Source organism: Dipodomys merriami, unplaced genomic scaffold (assembly GCF_024711535.1).
Source record: "Dipodomys merriami isolate MVZ:Mamm:240054 unplaced genomic scaffold, mDipMer1.0.p SCAF_7, whole genome shotgun sequence".
In the NCBI taxonomy this organism is placed as follows: domain Eukaryota; kingdom Metazoa; phylum Chordata; class Mammalia; order Rodentia; family Heteromyidae; genus Dipodomys; species Dipodomys merriami.
Genome location: NW_027206290.1, coordinates 68,778,309 through 68,795,907, shown reverse-complemented (window position 1 = coordinate 68,795,907; position 17,599 = coordinate 68,778,309). Strand labels below are relative to the sequence as shown.

Below are 17,599 nucleotides of genomic sequence, written 5' to 3'. Positions count from 1 at the left end.
GAGGAGCTGGGGGAGGGGGAAATAGGGGGGTAGAGTTCTTTGATACTCACTGTATACTACTGCATGCATCTTGAACTGTTTACCCAGTATGCAAAATGGCCTATTAAAAACTACTTAACAAAGCAAAACAAACACTTTCTGTTCTTGCTGGTGAGAGCTTGAGCCAAGGAGGCCCAGAGGGGTCAAGCAATATCTCGGGGGGTCACCCAGCAAATCTGTTGCAGAAGTGGGCTTCCAGCCCAGAGCACCCAAGCATCTTCTCTGCCCCCACCTCCAGATTTCCTGCCATTGACAAGGTCACAGGCCTTTTCCTGTGGCCTTGCCAGAGGCCGCCGGTACCTGGAGCAGGGTCTGTTCTACGTGTGAGAAGACTGCAGGCAGTAACATGCAGTGCTTGTTCAGTGGAAGCAGAGGGTATGAATAGACCTGGCAGAGGTAGTGGTAGCTGTGTGGCCTCCTGAATGCCTCTTAGCTAGGCCTCACAGGGACCCTGGCCAACCCTGGGAGCCATGCGCTCCTGACTAGCTCTTGCTGTCCTCGGCTCAGCTGGATCAAGTGCCGCAGAAACTTACCCCTGCCTTCCAGAGCGCCCAGGGCTGGCACTCCACTGGGGCAAAGGAAGGACTGCTTCGGGCTTTAAAAGTAGACAAACCCCTGGGCAATGGTGACTCATATCTGTAACCCTAGCTACTCAGGAGGCTGAGATCTGAGGATCCAAGCCAGCCCAGGACAGGAAAGTCCATGAGACTCTTATCTCCAATTAACCACCAAAAAGCCAAAGTGGAACTGTGGCTCAAGTGGCATAGCACCTAAGCCCTGAGTTTAAGGCCCAATACTGGCAAAGAAAAAGAAAAGAGGCAGACTTCAGGATGTGGGGGAGGAGGGAGTACAGGGTTGTCACTTGCCAGGTGCTTGTTGTCATTAGTCCCCCAAATCATCCCAGCTAAAACAGGGGTGACAACACCTGCCCTCAGCACTGGGGGTGTGGCCCTGGCGGTGGCAGCATGGACAGGACAGGAACAGGGACGATGAGTGTACAGGCGCCTTGTGAAGTGCAATGATGATCAGCTAATAGGAGACCCACCTCCCGGGATGACAGCAAGCTCCCTTAAAGGCACGAGGAAGGAAGAGGCAAGGTGGTTCATTAAGTGTGCCCATCATAACATCCGGTGACGGAGGCAGCCTCTGGGAGGACAGGGAGAGAGGACTTTGTACCTCAAGAGATCTCGTGGCTTTTGAGTTTTGAACCATGGGTCTCATCATTATTTGCAAATAAATAAAACGAGCATTTCTTTACCACCACACCAGACAGCAAATGGTGTTTAGGACATCAGATAAATGGCAGGCAGTGAGGGAGGCTGGTGCTCTCCACTTCCACATTAGCCACCTGCTTGCTCCAGCCTCTGCTCCAGGGCTCAGCAGCCCAGGGCATGGCCCGGCCTTTCTCTCTTCCCAGGTAAGGGTCTGCCTCCGACCTCAAGCCCACCGGTCCTTCCCTTCCTTAGCTGGGAGGAGAAAGATACTTTTTTATTTAAAAATACTTTTATTTTAAACCCACCAATTCTCTCTCTCTCATATACATCTCAAGTACACACATACACACACGCGCGCGCACACACACACACACACCTGTCACCAACAGTTTTTGGTTTTCCAGAAGTTCTTTCTTGCCTCAGCCTGGCCATGGTGGACTTCAATGGGTCCTCAGGGCTCTCCAGGGTGGGGTGGAGACCTCCCAGGGACTCTGCCCACATGGTCCTGGTCCCAGGCCACTGTCCCTGGTCCCTAGGCAAAGAAGGGATGGCTTGGCTTCTGAGGTCTTCTCCCCTGTCCAGCTCCTGGCCTCTTTCTCTGGGGTCCTGCTTGAAGCAAATGCCGTAGGGGCCCAGGCTCATCTCCGTGGCCCTCGAAGGGGGGCCACTCCCCTGACTTTCAAGCAGCTGCCCCCCAGCTCACGACGGCCACCCTGCAGAAGGAGAGGAAGAGGGGTTAGGAGGAAATGCCCTTATGCCTAGCAATCAGCTTGACAACCCATCCCCGTTCTGTCACACTACAAGCAGAAGGAACTCCAAGCAAGCAGGGGTGCCGTGTAGAGGCCTTGCTTAGAGCAGAAGCAAGGGCGGAGCTGATTGCTCACAAGTGGAAGTTTCTAGAGAAGAGCATGTGGGAAATGGCTGATGGGTGTCCCTCAGACAGGATTTGGTGCAAGCAAGCAGGATGGGAGGGAGCTGGGATGGGAAGATACTTCTTTACCTTCCTATCCCTTCCCTGCTCATCAGTGGCTTTTAAAACCATCCTTACAGAAGGACAGTTACTAGCTTTTAGCAAAAAAATGTCAAGTGGAACCGGGCTACAGTGGCTCACGCCTGTAATCCTAGCTACTCACGTGGCTGAGATCTGAGGATCACAGTTCAAAGCCAGCCCGGGCAGGAAAAGTCCGTGAGACTCTTATCTCCAATAAGCCACCAGAAAACCAGAAGTGGCGCTGTGGCTCAAGTGGTAGAGTACTAGCCTTGAGCTGAAGAGCTGAGGGACAGCACCCCAGGCCCAGAGTTCAAGCCCCACAACCAAAAAAAAAAAAAAAAAGTCGAGTGGGCCAGGTGCTGGTAGCTTGCGCCTGTAATCCTAGCTCCTCAGGAGGTTAAGAGGCTGAGATCTGAGGATCATGATTTGAAGCCACCCCATGCAGGAAAGTCCCTAAGAATCTTATCTCCAAACAAACTACTCAGAAAAGGCCAGGAGTAGAGCTGTGGTTCAAGTGGTAGAGCTTAGCCTTGAATAAAGCTCAGAACAGCATTCAGGTCCTGAGTTCAAGCCCCAGGACCAGCACATACACACAAAAAAGTCAAGTGACAATAAGAGGCCTTGCATTCAAGCCCCAGTGCAGATCAACTAAAACAATCATCACATACATGTGTATGCATATATCATATACTTTGTGTATGGAGGGGTCTTATGCATCTAAGCATGTATCCTAGTATCTGAAATTTTAATATGTTATAAAAAATAATCTTGCCGGTCCTGGTGACTCATGCCTATAATCCTAGATACTCAGGAGGATGAGATCTGAGGACCACAGTTCAAAGCCAGCCCGGACAGGAAAGTCCGTGAGACTCTTTATCTCCAATTAACCACCAGAAAACCAGAAGTGGCACTGTGGCTCAAAGTGGTAGAGTGCTCGCCTTGAGCTGAAGAGCTGAGGAACAGCACCCAGGCCCAGAGTTCAAGCCCCACAACAGACCAAAATAATAATAATAATAATAATCTTTTACACTAAAGGGCCAGCTACCTTCCATGGTCTTGGCACAGCCTGGCTGAGTCCACTGTGTCTGCCTCATTGCCACCAGTATACCATGGATTCCTGGCCTTGCTAAGCCTTCACTGGTGTGTGTGTCGGGGCGGTGGGGGGGGGGGGTCTTCACTTTACTGAGAACATATTTTCCCCCTCTCATCTCCCTGGGATGGTTTCTCCTGAAACTGCCTAGCACTTCCAGCCTTTGGGATGCATTGCCCAGGGAAAAAGGCCGGGACTTGCCTTTATTCCCTATCAGGCCAGGGGCTCAGGGAAAAGACATTCCTCATTCTGAGGCTCCACCTCTAGCCCAGGCTGGCGTGGAGCAGGTGCCAACCAACACGGCTTGGATTGGGTGGTGGCCACACAGCTTTCATCCCTACTGGACACCAGAGGGGCCACAGCTGCCAGAGTGCTCCTGATGGGGGCTCCAGTGTTGAGCGACTAGTCCAGAAGCACCTGGCCCCCTGGTAAAAGAGCCAGGCTAGAACGCACACTGTCCAGCAAGCTGTCCTATGTCAGGAACACAACACAGTAAATGCTCACAGCAGAGGACTGGCTGACCAGATGTGAGCTTTGTCCCTGCCCGCCCTCCACCCCCACCCTTAGCCCTGGCCCAGGTTGGGGCAGATCCATCCAGATGTGAGCCCAGCCTCCCTGGAGGCTCGCTGGGCCCAGGGACAGCATGTTCACTAACAGGCAGGGCTATTTTGAGGGCTGAGGCCATGGTCCCAGAGCCTGGGGCCTGGGCTTCTCAGACAAACTTTGGCAGGAGAGGCTGAGGAGAGCGGAGTGGAGTGCTGAGGTTGGGGTAGAAAACTGGCCTCCCCTCCTTTCACTCAAATACTCAGGGATGGCAAGCATTACCTTCCACCTCAAGTAGGGACTGTCTGGACTCTGGGTCCCATGAGAATGTTGGGACAGCTCCCTTCCCTGAACCTCAGTCTCTTCACCTAGGACATGGACCCAAAATGATCCCTCGAATCCTGGGAGCACCTGAATGTCAACTGCCAAGAGAGCAAAGAAGATATCCTGGCAGACCCTGGTCTGTGTGTCCCTTAGGAACTCAGAGTAAGGGTCTCGGTGAAGCAGTGTGGTTAAGAGTCAGGCTCAGGGGGTACAGTCCTGGCCTACAGTCCTTGAATACAGACTGCTAGCTGGACCCCAGACAAGTGACTGTGCCTCACAGAGCCTCAGTTTCCCCATCTGTGCCAGGCAGTTATTTATAAGCTTCATGAGCTCACAGATTTATATCAAGGTCTTAGCACAATGAAGTAGACAAGAAGTGTTTACAAGAAGTACCTATTAGTCCCTGCCATGCTCTGCACACTACCTCGGCTCCTGAGCCAGCCGCACCAATGGAAACAGTCTCACAGGAAGGAGGATCCTGATATGCCCACCCCCAGATGACAAAAGAAAAAATCCAAGGCAGAGATGAGAATGTCCTTTCCATCTTCCACACGCTCTTGTACGACAGAGGCCCAGCCCTGAGCTGTCCTCAAGCAGGAAGGAGCCTCAGGGACTGCTTTCATGGAGACCTAAGGCCACACCAGGATGAGAGGGAAGTAGAGGCTCAGGGTGAATGGACAGGGTCTGGGACCTTGGAGCTTCTTAGTCTCAGAGCTCAGAAGGGAGCAGGGCTTCCCAAGACAAGCCAGTTTCCTTCCAGTTGAGTCCTTGGAGGGACCAGTGCTGGCCAGGATCTCCCCTGGCCAATTCCCAGAGGAGTCTGTGGAGTTGAGCATCGTGGCTTCTGTAGCCAAATTTGGCCGGGTTCTTGGTCCCACAGATGGATCCCAGGGAAGTGGCCAGGCCCAGATGAGGCCCTGTGAGCTGTGGGACAGGCCTGAGACCTACAGAAGCTAACTGCCCCCATCCTGTCTGCTGAGTGGACACACACCTTCTTCCCAGGCCTGCAGCTCCCTTATTCCCCAACAGACAGGCCTGAGTTCAACTGGACCCTGACCAGTGGCAGCGTGTGCCTGCAGGTGGAAAGAGCCACAGAGTTCTTCTTGCCTGCGGAGGGATCTAAAAGGGTACCTCATGCAGACTGTCCAGCACCAGTCAGCCTTCAGGAGGACAGCTGTCACTTTTGCCGGCCAATCTCTGCCTCCCCTCTGTGCTCTACCACCTGTAACTTCTTCCCACTTCCTGCTCCAGGTTCTCAAATACCCCTCTTTACCACTTCACCTTGGTTCCCACCCATCCTTCAGGAATTTAGCCAGACCCCAGAGGGAGCTGCCTGCCTCTGGGCTCTGGGCTCTGCCAGGCCCTGCTGCTCTCTTTCTCATCATACCACAGCATCCTTGTCTTCTTTTCTCAGCCCTGGTTCTGACGCAGCACTAGGAGCACCTGACTGATGTGGGGGACGCACACCTGCTTCTAGGGTACATTCTCAAAGCCAACACAAGGCAGCTTCTGGAGTTCCATAGTAGGGTTCTTGCTCAGCATGTACAAAACCCAGGGTTCCATCGCTAGCACCATGAAATAATAATAAAAGTAATAGTAATAATTTTCAGAAAGCATCTAATGGGTAGTTTAGGGCTGCTGAACTGGATGAAGAGATGGAAGGTAGTCAGGGAATACCAGGAAGGCCCACTCTGCCCTCATGTCCCCAACTTCAGCCTGCAGGCCCAGTCCTGGACTTCCCACCTCAGCCTGGGGCAATGAGCGTCCACAGCTGGGAATTGCAGGGACCCTGGAGAAGATTTAAACCAGAGGCTAAGAAGACTGACCAGGGAAACTAAGGCAGCCAAGGGGTGAGAAGCCAGTCCGGGGGTCTGGAGGTCTGGGGCCAGGGCACAAGGTAAACAAGTGATCTAGGGCAGACGTGGCAGCCAGAGCCTGCCCTAGGATCACTGTCCTGACTACAGGTCCCATGGCCTGACTGGCCACTGAAAGCCAGTCAGAGCTCTCTGAGCCTCAGTTTCCCCATATGGCACATAGACTGGCTTCCTCAGTTTAGGAAAAGCCCAGACCAGAAGGAAGGAGAGGCTGGGGACAAAGCATGCCGGTTGGGGCCTGGCAAGCGCTGAGGGCCACCCAGCCCTACCAACCAGATCAGCAGGACCAGCTTGGCCTGAATCCAGACTTAGGACCCATCTCAGAACCTCAGAACAGCTCTGTCCAACCCACTGTTCCTTTGGGGGCTGGGGGCTGGCAGGGACACCCCCGGCTTCCTCCGGCGGCTGATCAGCTGGGTGCCTCAGCTCTGAGTTGGAGGCGAGTCTCTATTTCTTTGCCGTCTGCGGCTTGTGAGTCAGGTCTTAAGATGAGGGTCACTTCATTTGAGATGGGGATATACTGCTCGGCAAGGCATACCAGCAATCGCAGCGCCTACCCACCGTAAACGCAGGCATGCGACTTCATCTCCCTGAGCCTCAGATAAGGCTGATCAGTTCATCGCCATGAACGGAAGGGTTAACCTACCACCTGCTAGACTCTCTCCTGGAGGTCAAGAGGAGGCCAGGCACCAAGCACAGAGGAAGCAAGAGCTCCATCAAGGGCGGTTTTCATTACTCTGCTCCTGTCTTCTTTCCAGATGTAAAGGCATCCCGGGGAACCTCTAGCTAGAGGGGGCGCCCCTCGATTAAATGGGCCCCAGGTTCTGGGTCTCCCTGCGCCCCTTCGGTTTGGAGGAACTTAGTGACTAGCTCTAATAAAACCCTACCTCAGGCGCCCATCACTAACCCCACGTCCCCTCCTTGACACAAGGGGAGGGGGCTCTGCCCCTCCAGGGCTCCCTAGAAGCCCCGTCCCACGCCCTGCGCGCACCCGCATCGGCCGCCCCGCGCACTCACCCCCTTGCGCTGGTTGCTGAGGCAGAAGGTGCAGATGGAGCGCGGCTGGCGGCCGTCGGCGGGGACGGCGCTCTTGGCGCTGCCCGCCGCGCGGAAGCACGGCTGCCCGTCGTCGGCCGCGTCGCCCAGGAGCAGCACGTTGGCCAGGTGCGCGATGTAGCTGGACGCCAGGCGCAGCGTCTCGATCTTGGAGAGCTTGCGGTCCACCGGCTCGGTGGGGATGAGCGTGCGCAGCGCGGTGAAGGCCGTGTTCACGCTCTGCGTGCGGTCCCGCTCCCGCGCGTTGGCCGCTTGCCGCTGCCGCACCACCACCACGGGACCTGCGCCGCCGCCCGCTCGCCGCCCGCCCCCAGGCCCCGGCCCGCGCCGCGTCGCCTCCAGGCCTTCGCAACAGCCGAACGACTGGTCTGAAGCGTCGCTCTCGCTGCGGTTCTCCTCGTCCTCGCTCAGCAGCCGCACGTCGGGGTACAGCACGTGAGCGCCCACGGGGCGCAGCAGCGCGAACGCCATGTGTACCGGGCTGCGTCCCTCCGGGCGCCGGGCCACCCTGCGTAGACCGCGCTCCGCGGTGCGCTCCCGCGCGCTCCCACGGCCCCGCCGGCCGCCGCCTTATAACTGAGGGAGGGGCCAATCACGGGGCGGCTCCGGGCCCGGGGCGGGGGCAAGGGGCTCCGCTGGGCCAATGGGGAGCCGCCCGCCCCGCCCCAGCCAATGGCAACGCACTGGTCGTTCCAGGCCCCCAGGTTGAAAGCGGCCCGGGAGCTGGGGGAGCCCGCCCCCGCCCCCGCCCCCGCCCCGCAGGTTCGAGGTGGGCTCTGGAGAGCGGGGCAGTTGCGTCGGGTTTGTAAAGTGGAGTCCGGATCCCGACTTCCAGATCTACTTACTGGCGGGTCTCTTCTACTAGCTTGGTCTGTCTTCTCCTTCCGAAAGGGTGGTTGATGTCTTCCGGCCCTCAAATTCTAATCCCGTGGCGCTGTAACTTCCCGGAGTGTAAAGCAGTCGAGGGAAAGCCTTGCGGGGCTCACAGCATCCCGGCAGCTCTGGGGCGTGGCCTAGGGGTCCTCATTTTGTCTAAGTCCACGGTGATGGTCACGGGGTTCCGTGGGGAACCCTTGGAGACGTGCCATAAGCTTTCCAGAAAAAGATTAAACGATGTCACCTCCCCGATGGCAATCTTTAAAAAAAAAAAAAAAAAAAGCAATCCAGAACCCAAACCCAAACAAACATCACTCGTGTTCACCCATTTCCTCACTCCACCAACAGACTTGGTTTTAGATTTTATCCGAGGATGCAGACCTGAACAAAATTAACTCTGTCCTCGCTGACCGATTCGAGGTTGCAAAATAGGACCCCTTGTTTACAGATAAAAGCCCTGGTCTTTTGCCTTACAAGGTGAGACGGGGGTGGGGGGTGGGGGGAGGCCTCCAGGCCTGTCTTCCTTCTAGAAACTTCAGGCTGTCCAGGGATGGTTCTTTGCAGAGGCTTCTGGGAGGAATGAGGGAGCTGACAAAGGCCACTGGCATCCCCGGGTTTCCCCGGCTCCAAACCAGGACTGACCAAATCAGTGTCTCCGCTGGGGTGGAAAACAGCCCTCTCTTGGGCGCTGATGGCTTCGTGGCGTCTGCCACCGTGGCAGGGAGGGTCTCAGGAGTACCGTCAAAAGGCTTGGAGGTACATTTGGCTTCTCTAGGCCACCGTTTTCTTGGAGAAGCCTCCCCGCTCTGACTCCTCGGCTTGCCTGTCCCAGCCTGGAAAGTGGATGGGGAGGGGGTGGGGGTCTCAGGGGTTTCCCCTTCGGAAGCCAAGGCCTGCGGGAGGGTCTGTTCCCACACCTGGCTCCCCCACCCCCACACTGCTTGACCGTGACCCCGGCGGGGCAGGGGGAGGAGGAGGAGTGTGCAGGGCCCCCCTCCCGGCAGGGCCAGCCCCACACGCAGTCCCAGGCCTGCGCTGCTTCCTGAGCTGATGAATTATTACCGGGAGATTTCCTTCCCTGTCTGCGCCTCCTCACGGGGGCTCCCAGTTCCCTTCACTTTCGCTGTCTCCCCTTCTCCCTCCTCCCGGCTGCTCCGGACTGACCCTCCGGCGGCTAGAAATTCCTCTGTCCAGCCCCCTCCCAGTTCCAGTTCGGAAGCGGTGATGCTGGGTAGGAAGGCGGGGAGAGGGGACCCCAGGGGCACAGCAGCCTTGTTAATTCAGCTTGGGCCCTGGGGAGGGGGGTTGGATACATGGGAACCTAGGGGTAACCTAAAACCACGAATGAGAGCAGACATGGTACATGCTGTACACAAAGAATCTCAGGACAATGTGGCAGGTACCAGTCAAGGTCTGGACAAGGAAGATCCGGCCTCCACGCCCCCCACCCCTTTTTTGCAAAGTTATTTCCTGCCTCTTTTTTTTTTTTTTAAGATTTCACTACATAAAAAATTTTTAATATAAAATGTACTAACACCTTCACATACTTTATTATTATTATTATTATTGCCAGTCCTGGGGCTTGATCTCAGGGCTAGGTGCAGTCCATGGAGAGCTTCTACCACTTGAGCCACAGCGCCACTTCCAGCCTTTTTCTGAGTAGTTTATTGGAGATAAGGGTCTCACAGACTTTCCTACCCCCGCTGGTTGTGAACCATGATCCTCAGCCTCCTGAGTAGCTAGGATTACAGGCGTGAGCCACTGGCACCAGGCTTCTCATATACTTTTGAATCAGTTAATTTATGAACCCATTCTCTCGTAGAATACACGTCGGCATTGAAACAGTTGAAAGAAATGTAATGCGTATCAAGGAAATATTAGTTGTGATTGTTATATTCATCCCATACTTTATGCATTTGTGCACATTAAAAAGGAAACTAAAATTTTTCAAAATTTAATTTAGCCTTGTTTTCCCCTTAACATTTTTGTGTCTCTTAATTTCACTTTCCTGCTCTGAAAATGGGGGGGGGAGCGTGTGTGTGCTTGTGTGTGTGTGTGTGTGTGTGTGTGTGCGCGCGCAAACACTGCCATTCCCTGAGCTGGTGATGGTGCTGGGAGTTTATGTGCCACTAGGGGCTGGGAAGGTGGCTCAGTGGTAGAGTGCTTGCCTTGCATGCATGAGGCCCTGGGTTCAATTCCTCAGCACCACATAAGCAAAAAAAAAAAAAAAAAAAAAAGCCGGAAGTGGCGTTGTGGCTCAAGTGGTAGAGCGCTAGCCTTGAGCTGAAGAACTGAGGGACAGCGCCCAGGCCCAGGGTTCAGGCCCCATGACTGGACCCAAAAAAAAAAAAAAAGAATTTGTACCACTGTCTTTATGCCCAGTAAAGGGCTAGGCAGTATCCACTGTCACTGAGCATGAGCCCAGTCTTCTGAAAATGCTCAGTCCACTTCAACTGGAGCTATGGTTCCTCCTGGTCTCTGCCCCATTCTGTTTTAGCTTCATGGACTTCCTTCTTCCCTATCCCTGAAGAGCACCACTGTACCCTCGTGTCCCCAGAGCTGACAGCCTCTCTTCCTTCAAATCCTCCCTCAGATCTCATCTCAGAGGCCAGGGCTAGAGCTGTGAGGGCCCCATCCACCTGCTAGCCACCCCCCCCTCCTTCCCTTGCTTGGTTTTCTTCTATAGTGTCAATCACTGCTATTCGTATAACTACTCTTGCATTTTACAATATCAAGTGAACCTTTACCATCCTTTACCATGTTCTGTACTCATATCTGTGTACCTGGTATACAGCAGTGAACACATTACATACTTTCCTGCCCACCATCTGTCTCCTTCATTAGAATACAAGCTTTATAGGACAAGGATTTTTTTTTAATTTTTTTTGGGGGGGTCCGGTCGTGGGGGCCTGAACTCTGGGCCTGGGCGCTGTCCCTCAGCTCTTCAGCTCAAGGCTAGCGCTCTATCACTTGAGCCACAGCGCCACTTCTGGCTTTTTTCTTTTTGCTTATGTGGTACTGAGGAATCGAACCCAGGGCCTCATGCACGCAAGGCAAGTGCTCTACCACTGAGCCACCTTCCCAGCCCAAGGATTTTGGTAACTTGCCCATCTCACTTCCTGCCTCTTTCGAGGCAGGTCAGGTGACTCGTGTTTGTAAGCCTGGCTATTCTGGAGGCTGAGATCTGAGAATATCAGTTCAAAGCCAACCCAGACAGGCAAATACATAAGACTCTTTATCTCCAATCTATCACCAAAAAGCCAGAAGTGGAGATGTGGTTAATAAATGGCAAATGGAGAAGGTAGGATGTGTCCCCACAGCCTCACTTCTGGAACTTGCTGAATGTTGGGGGCCATGCCTGCCCTAATGGGTTTGGGGAGGGGAAGGTTAGTCTTTCTTGAGGATTTCATTTAGCAGTTCACCTGCCTGTTCCCCTTGGGTTCTTACACCAATCTGACAACATAGATGCTGTTACTAAGTCCAGTTTTCAGCCAGGAAAACTCTGCCCTGCCCATCTGGACAGACAGCTGTCCCAGATGTTCTCCATGCCAGTGCTCAGCCACATTGCTCTCTTCCTGGCGGTAGGGCTCAAGTCCACAGGATGCCTGCTTGGCTTGAAACCCGGTGCCTTAGTGGAACCCAGTGAATCAATGTGCTGCTGATGGTGATCAAAAACCAGATCTGAGGCTTCTGAGGCCATGTTGGAAAAGGCTTGTGGGAAAACAGAGTCCTGCATGGGGCAGGGGCCATGTCTGGATGGTGAGAAGGTCTTGAGTCAGCTCTGGAGGTCCCCTCCCACAGAGGGTTAAAACAGCTAAGCCTTCTTCTGGCTGAGCGGAAATCAGGTTTTGAGAGCTGAGCAGGACTCCGCAGGGATGTTTTCCTTCTCCTTTTGTCTGCTTGGGGCTGGCCCATAAAATCCACCGGAACTCTGTGCTGGAGTACAGCTTCCCCTGAACTAGGATGCTGACAGTACAGGCTGGGGGTGGCGTTGGAGGTGGAAGGATGGCGGGGGGTGGAGGGGAGGAGTTGGAATGGAGACTACCCCATCTCCAAGGCCTCATCTCCAGGCTAGAGGTTCACTTTACAAGTCACTTGAGACTCTTGGGGGGGGGGACAGAGAGAGGCAGGGTGGGGACAGGTACAAGAAAGAATAGCCCCTCTCCACCTGTATGGAAGTGAGCTGGGGAGGAGACGGGGAGAGGTACAGGTGCAGCTGGTCACTGGCTCAGGTGTGGCTCAGGTCTTCTAGGCTAGGTGAGGCTCTGCCTCTGTGTGAGCTTGGAGCACAACCATACGGTATTTCCCAGGCAGAGCAGACAGCCAGGCTCTTTCTATCTAGCAGGTACCCGCTTGCATTTCCCACCTGGAAAGCAATGAGGTCTTCATCCCCAGATGACAGGGCTGAGGACAGTCCATGAAAGTGACAGTGTGTTGGCAGCTGCTGGGAACCCCGAGGATGGGAGAAGCTGGCAATCTTTTGAAGATGCAAATCCAGGGAATCTCCTGGCCCCTTCTTCCTGCTCTATGTGCAGCCTTGCCTTTAAACGGGATCCATGGGCAACTGCCTGACAGTCCTGCCCAGGGCCCCAGAGGACTGACTTGCTCCTTCCTGCACTGTAAATCAGGTCCTTTCCAGCTGTGACATCCTGGGCTTGTTGGAGAAGGTGAAACAGATTGATCTGCTGCAAAGAGGCATGGAGCAGGCAATGCAAGTTTGCAAAACAGGACCAAGTGGCAGTGTAGACCTGGAAGCCTCAGGTCATGATTCAGGGAGATCTCTATAAACCAAAATGCTCCAAGAACCTCTTGAGGAGGCCTGGGGGACCAAGCTCTGCTCTGCCACTGAGCTCCCACGCGTCACTGAACATCACCCGCTTCCTAGGGGCTAGAGAACTCCAAAGGCAGAACAGCCAGGCTCCTCCAGTGGCTCAGTCTGGTAATCCTAGCTACTTAGGAGGCTGAAACCAGCCTGGGGCAGAAAAGCTCAGGAGACTCTTATTTCCAATGAACCACTAAAAAGCCAGAAGTGGACTGTGGCTTAAGCAGTAGAGTGCTAGTCTTGAGCCACAAACAACCACTAGCCCAAAGATTCCTTCCTTGTCTGCCTCATTAGGTTCTCACAGCCCTTTGCTAATTGGTCTCCCTTGGTGGCTAGTGAGCTCCCAGAGGGCTGGAATTGGGTGTGGTTCAGTGCTCCAAATGAACCTGGAGCTTGGCCTGTGGTTTAGCTCTTAGTGAGTGAGGCAGAGACCATGCCCACTTTAGTGGCAGTGCTACTGGCACTGGGTGCTCCACACATGTGATTGACAATGGATGCATGTGTGATAGGAGAGTGATTCATGACATCAGGCCAGCTGGGGGGCGGAGCTCAAGAGGTAGAGCACTTGTCTAGCCTGTGTGAGGTCTTGCTGTGATAGAAGAAGGAAACAAAGTTACTTTGCTAATAGCAGCACAATTCCCAGCACTGAGGAAACAAGTCCAATCCAATCACAGAGCTCATGTCAAGAACTGTGAGTCCTAAGCCCCCCCCTTCTCTCTTGCTCTCTCTCATTTGTGCCAGTACTAGGGCTTGAACTCAGGGTCTGAGCACTATTACCATTTTTTGCTCAAGGTTGGCATTCCACTACCAGAGCCACACCTTCACTTTTTGGGGGGGGGGGGGGGAGGGAGGTGGTTATGGGCCTTGAACTCAGTGCCTGGGATGTCCCTGAGTTTTTTATTTTTGTGGGTCGTGGGGGTCTGAACTCTGGGTCTGGACACTGCCCCTCAGCTCTTCAGCTTAAGGCTAGTGCTGTAGTGCTTAAGCCACAGAACCACCTCCGGCTTTTTCTGCTTATGTGGTGCTGAGGAATCGAACCCAGGGCCTCTTGTATGCAAGGCAAGCACTGTACCACTGAGCCACCTTCCCAGCCCCTAGTGCTCTACCACTTTGAGCTACAGCTCCACTTCCAGTTTTCTGATGGTTACTTGGAGTCTCATAAACTTTCCTGCCAGGGCTGGCTTTGAACTGTAATCCTTAGATTTCAGCTTCCTGAGTACCTAGGATCCATGAGCCACTGGTGCCAACACTTCACTTTTTTTCTTAGTTTATTGGAGACAAAGAGTCTCATGGACTTGGAGGAAGTGAAGGGTAAACAAAGGAGGAGGCTACAATGCTTGGTAAGAAATGTACGTATTAGGGCTGGGAAGTTGGCTCAGTGGTAGAGTGCATGCCTTGCATGCCTGAGGCCCTGGGTTCGATTCCTCAGCACCACATAAGAAAAAAGCTGGAAGTGGAGCTGTAGCTCAAGTGGTAGAGCACTAGCCTTGAGCTGAAGAGCTGAGGGACAGCGCCCAGGCCCAAAGTTCAGGCCCCACGCCCGGACCCAAAAAAAAAAAAAAAAAAAAGAAATGTACGCATTATCCTGCCCATGTAATTGTAATCCCTCGGTACAGTATGTTCACAAATAAAATAAAATAAATAAATAAAATTTTAAAAAGAGTCTCATGGACTTTTCTGGCCCAGCTAACTTCAAACCTGGATTCTCAGATTTCAGCCTCTGAATAGCTAAGATTAAAGGCATGAGCCACCAGTACCCAGCATTGCTTGGCTATTTTGCTCAAGGCTAGCACTCTACTACTTGAGCCTCAGCTCTACTTCTGGATTTTTAATGGACTTTTCAACCCAGTCCTCAGCTCTTAACCTCCTGAGTAGCTAGGAGTATCAGCGTGAGCCACAGATACTGGCTGTTATCTAATAAAGTCACAGTGTAGACACCAAAACCAGGACAATTTGGTACAGTGCTACCATCTCTCCCAAAGATCTACAGACACGTTCCCAATTATTCCATAGACATTCTTTTTTTTTTTTTTTTGGTTGGTCTTGGGGCTTGAACTCTGGGCTTGGGTGCTGTCCCTGTGCTCTTCAACTCAAGATGAGCACTCTACTGCTTGAGCCACAGTACCACTTCCAGTTTTCGAGTGGTTTACTGGAGATAAGAGTCTCACAGACTTTCCTGCCCGGGCTGGCTTTGAACCGTGATCCTCAGATCTCAGCCTCCCGAGTAGCTAGGGTTACAGGCGTGAGCCACTGGCGCTCGGCCATAGACATTCCTTATAGAAAAGCAATAAACAGGGCTGGGATGGTGGCTCTGTGGTAGAGTGCTTGCCTTGCATGCATGAGGCCCTCGATTCGATTCCTCAGCACCACATAATCAGAAAAAGCCGGAAATGGCGCTGTAGCTCAAGTGGTAGAGTGCTAGCCTTGAGCTGAATTGCTGAGGGACAGCGCCCAGGCCCAGGGTTCAGGCCCCATGACTGCCCCCCCCCCCAAAAAAAAGCAATAAACAGGATGGAGTATGGCTCAGGACTTAGCCTTAGCCTGGCCTCAAATTACAAGAATACAAAAACTTTACTTATTTAGCCAGACACCAGTGGCTCATGCCTGTAATCATAACTACTCGGAAGGCTGTGATTTCAGGATCATGGTTTGAAGCCAGCCCAGGCAGGAAATTCCATGAGTATCTTATCTCCAGTTAACCACAAAAAAAAAAAAAAAGCCTGAAGCAGAGCTTCAGCTCAAATGGATCTGACCTCTCTCTCTTTAGTTTTCTTCTAGGGTAATTGCTTAGTTTTTTTCTTGGACTTTTACAACCTCAACAGTTTGGAAGATGGAGAGAATGGCCAACCTTTTTCTTTCTTTCTTCTTTTTTTTTTTTTTTTTTTTTGTCAGTCATGGAGCTTGAACTCTGGGCCTGGGCGCTGTCCCTGAGCTCTTCAGCTCAAGGCTAGTGCTCTACCACTTGAGCCATAGCACCACTTTTGTTTTTCTGGTAGTTTATTGGACATAAGAGTCTCCCAGACTTTCTTTCCTGGGCTGGCTTTGAACTGTGACTCTCAGATCTCAACCTCCTGAGTAGCTAGGATTACAGGCATGAGCCACTGACACCCTGCTGGCCAATCATTTAAGATTGTCTCTCTGCTTTTCCCTCCCTCTCTCTTTTCCCTCCCTCCCTCCCTCCCTCCCTCCCTCTCCCTCCCTTCCTTCCTTCCTTCTTTCTTTCTTTCTTTCTTTCTTTCTTTCTTTCTTTCTCTCTCTCTCTCTCTCTCTCTTTCTTTCTTTCTTTCTTTCTTTCTTTCTTTCTTTCTTTCTTTCTTTCTTTCTTTCTTTCTTTCTTTCATCTTTCTTTTAGGGCCTGGCCACTGTCCCTGAGCTCTTTTGCACAAGGCTAGCACTCTATCACTTTGAGCCACAGTGCTACTTCCTGTTTTCTGGTGGTTAATTGGCAGTAAAAGTCTATGGGCTTTCCTGCCTGGGCTGACTTTGAACCACCATCCTTTGATCTCAGCCTCCTGAGTAGCTGGGATTACAGGTGTGAGCAGCCAGTGCCTGGCTTCTATTCTTTCTTTATGATGAGGGCCAAGACCACCACAGAAGGGTGCTACTGGGTGCTTCCCATCCTGTTTGTGGGGACAAGCTGCCAACTTGGGAGTTGCCTCTGATCACGTGGTTAAGGCAGTGCCTGCCACTTTCTCTGCCACGAAGCTGTGATTTCTCTTTATAACCCATGAACATCTTCAACATTGACCTTGTGTAAACACTTATTTCTTTTCATGCTCTCTGCCCTTGGATCTCTGAGCAGGTTGATCTGTTTTATATTAAATATAATTATTATTTGATCAAGAAAGACCCTACGAGGGAGCAATATTGCAATAGTAGCATGAGTGTCAGGAGGGGCGGGGGATGTTCCTGCGCCAGGCAAGCCACAATCATTCCTGCCCATCCAAGTTCTCTCCCCTCTCCCCTCCTCCCCTGACCCCTTCTCCTCCTCCCCTTTTCTATTCTCACTCTGTTGTGTGACTCCAAGCACACTGTGTACAGACAGGTAAAGCACACACAGATCGTATCAGATTTTTCTGTGTCCCTCGCTTTCCATCTCACTTTTTGGATTGTTTTCTATCTGCCCCTGAAGGGTGACCTTCTTGCTGATTTTGGAAACTTAGGTTCATCCCTGGGTCAGGCAATCTCTTCACATTCAAAATTAAGGAAACCAAGGCCCTGGGAAGGGAAAGGGGCAGGACCTCAAGGTCAGAGGTAAATCAGATCTGGAAACCTGCTTGGGTTCCCCCATTTCCCATAGCAGAGAGTTGGCAGGTATGGTTGCTCTGGGGAGCCAGTCTTGGGGTGGGGGGTAGGAGGCTTTCCTAACAAAATGCCAGGTCCAGGCTCAGCCTGGCCTCTCTGCGCTGCCCCCTTTCCACCCAAGTTCCCATCTTGGCTTTGCTAGGGCTCCCCTTCAGCGCCCTGCTGGGTCGGCCTCAGGAACCCATTGATCCTCTGACAGCCCAAGACAGATGGGCGGGCCTGTGTACTCAGGTGCAGCCCAAGCACATGGAGGCCAGATGAGGATGGCTGGGGGGGGGGGGGGAGGAGAGGCCTCTATCATGGGGGGCGGAGTTGAACACTGAGGAGGATGAGGACTGAGCACCCCAGATACCTGCCTCCTCTCCTTCCCCCACTGATTCCCGCCTTTTGTCTCTCCTTAACAGGCATGGGCTCTGCAGAAGGACTTCTCTCCCAGCCCCACGAGACCTGGCATAGCCAGAAACT

General features: G+C 53.0%; 1 protein-coding gene across 1 annotated transcript; it reads right to left on the bottom strand.

The window, feature by feature from the left end:
- Positions 1–1,414: 1,414 nt before the first annotated feature.
- On the bottom strand, positions 1,415–7,663 carry Tcf15 (transcription factor 15). The gene is made up of 2 exons (XM_070007763.1): positions 7,093–7,663; positions 1,415–1,966 (listed from the first exon to the last, which is right to left on the bottom strand). Exons 1-2 carry the CDS (start codon positions 7,600–7,602, stop codon positions 1,892–1,894), a joined length of 585 nt encoding a protein of 194 aa, XP_069863864.1. The 5' UTR covers positions 7,603–7,663; the 3' UTR covers positions 1,415–1,891.
- Positions 7,664–17,599: the final 9,936 nt, after the last annotated feature.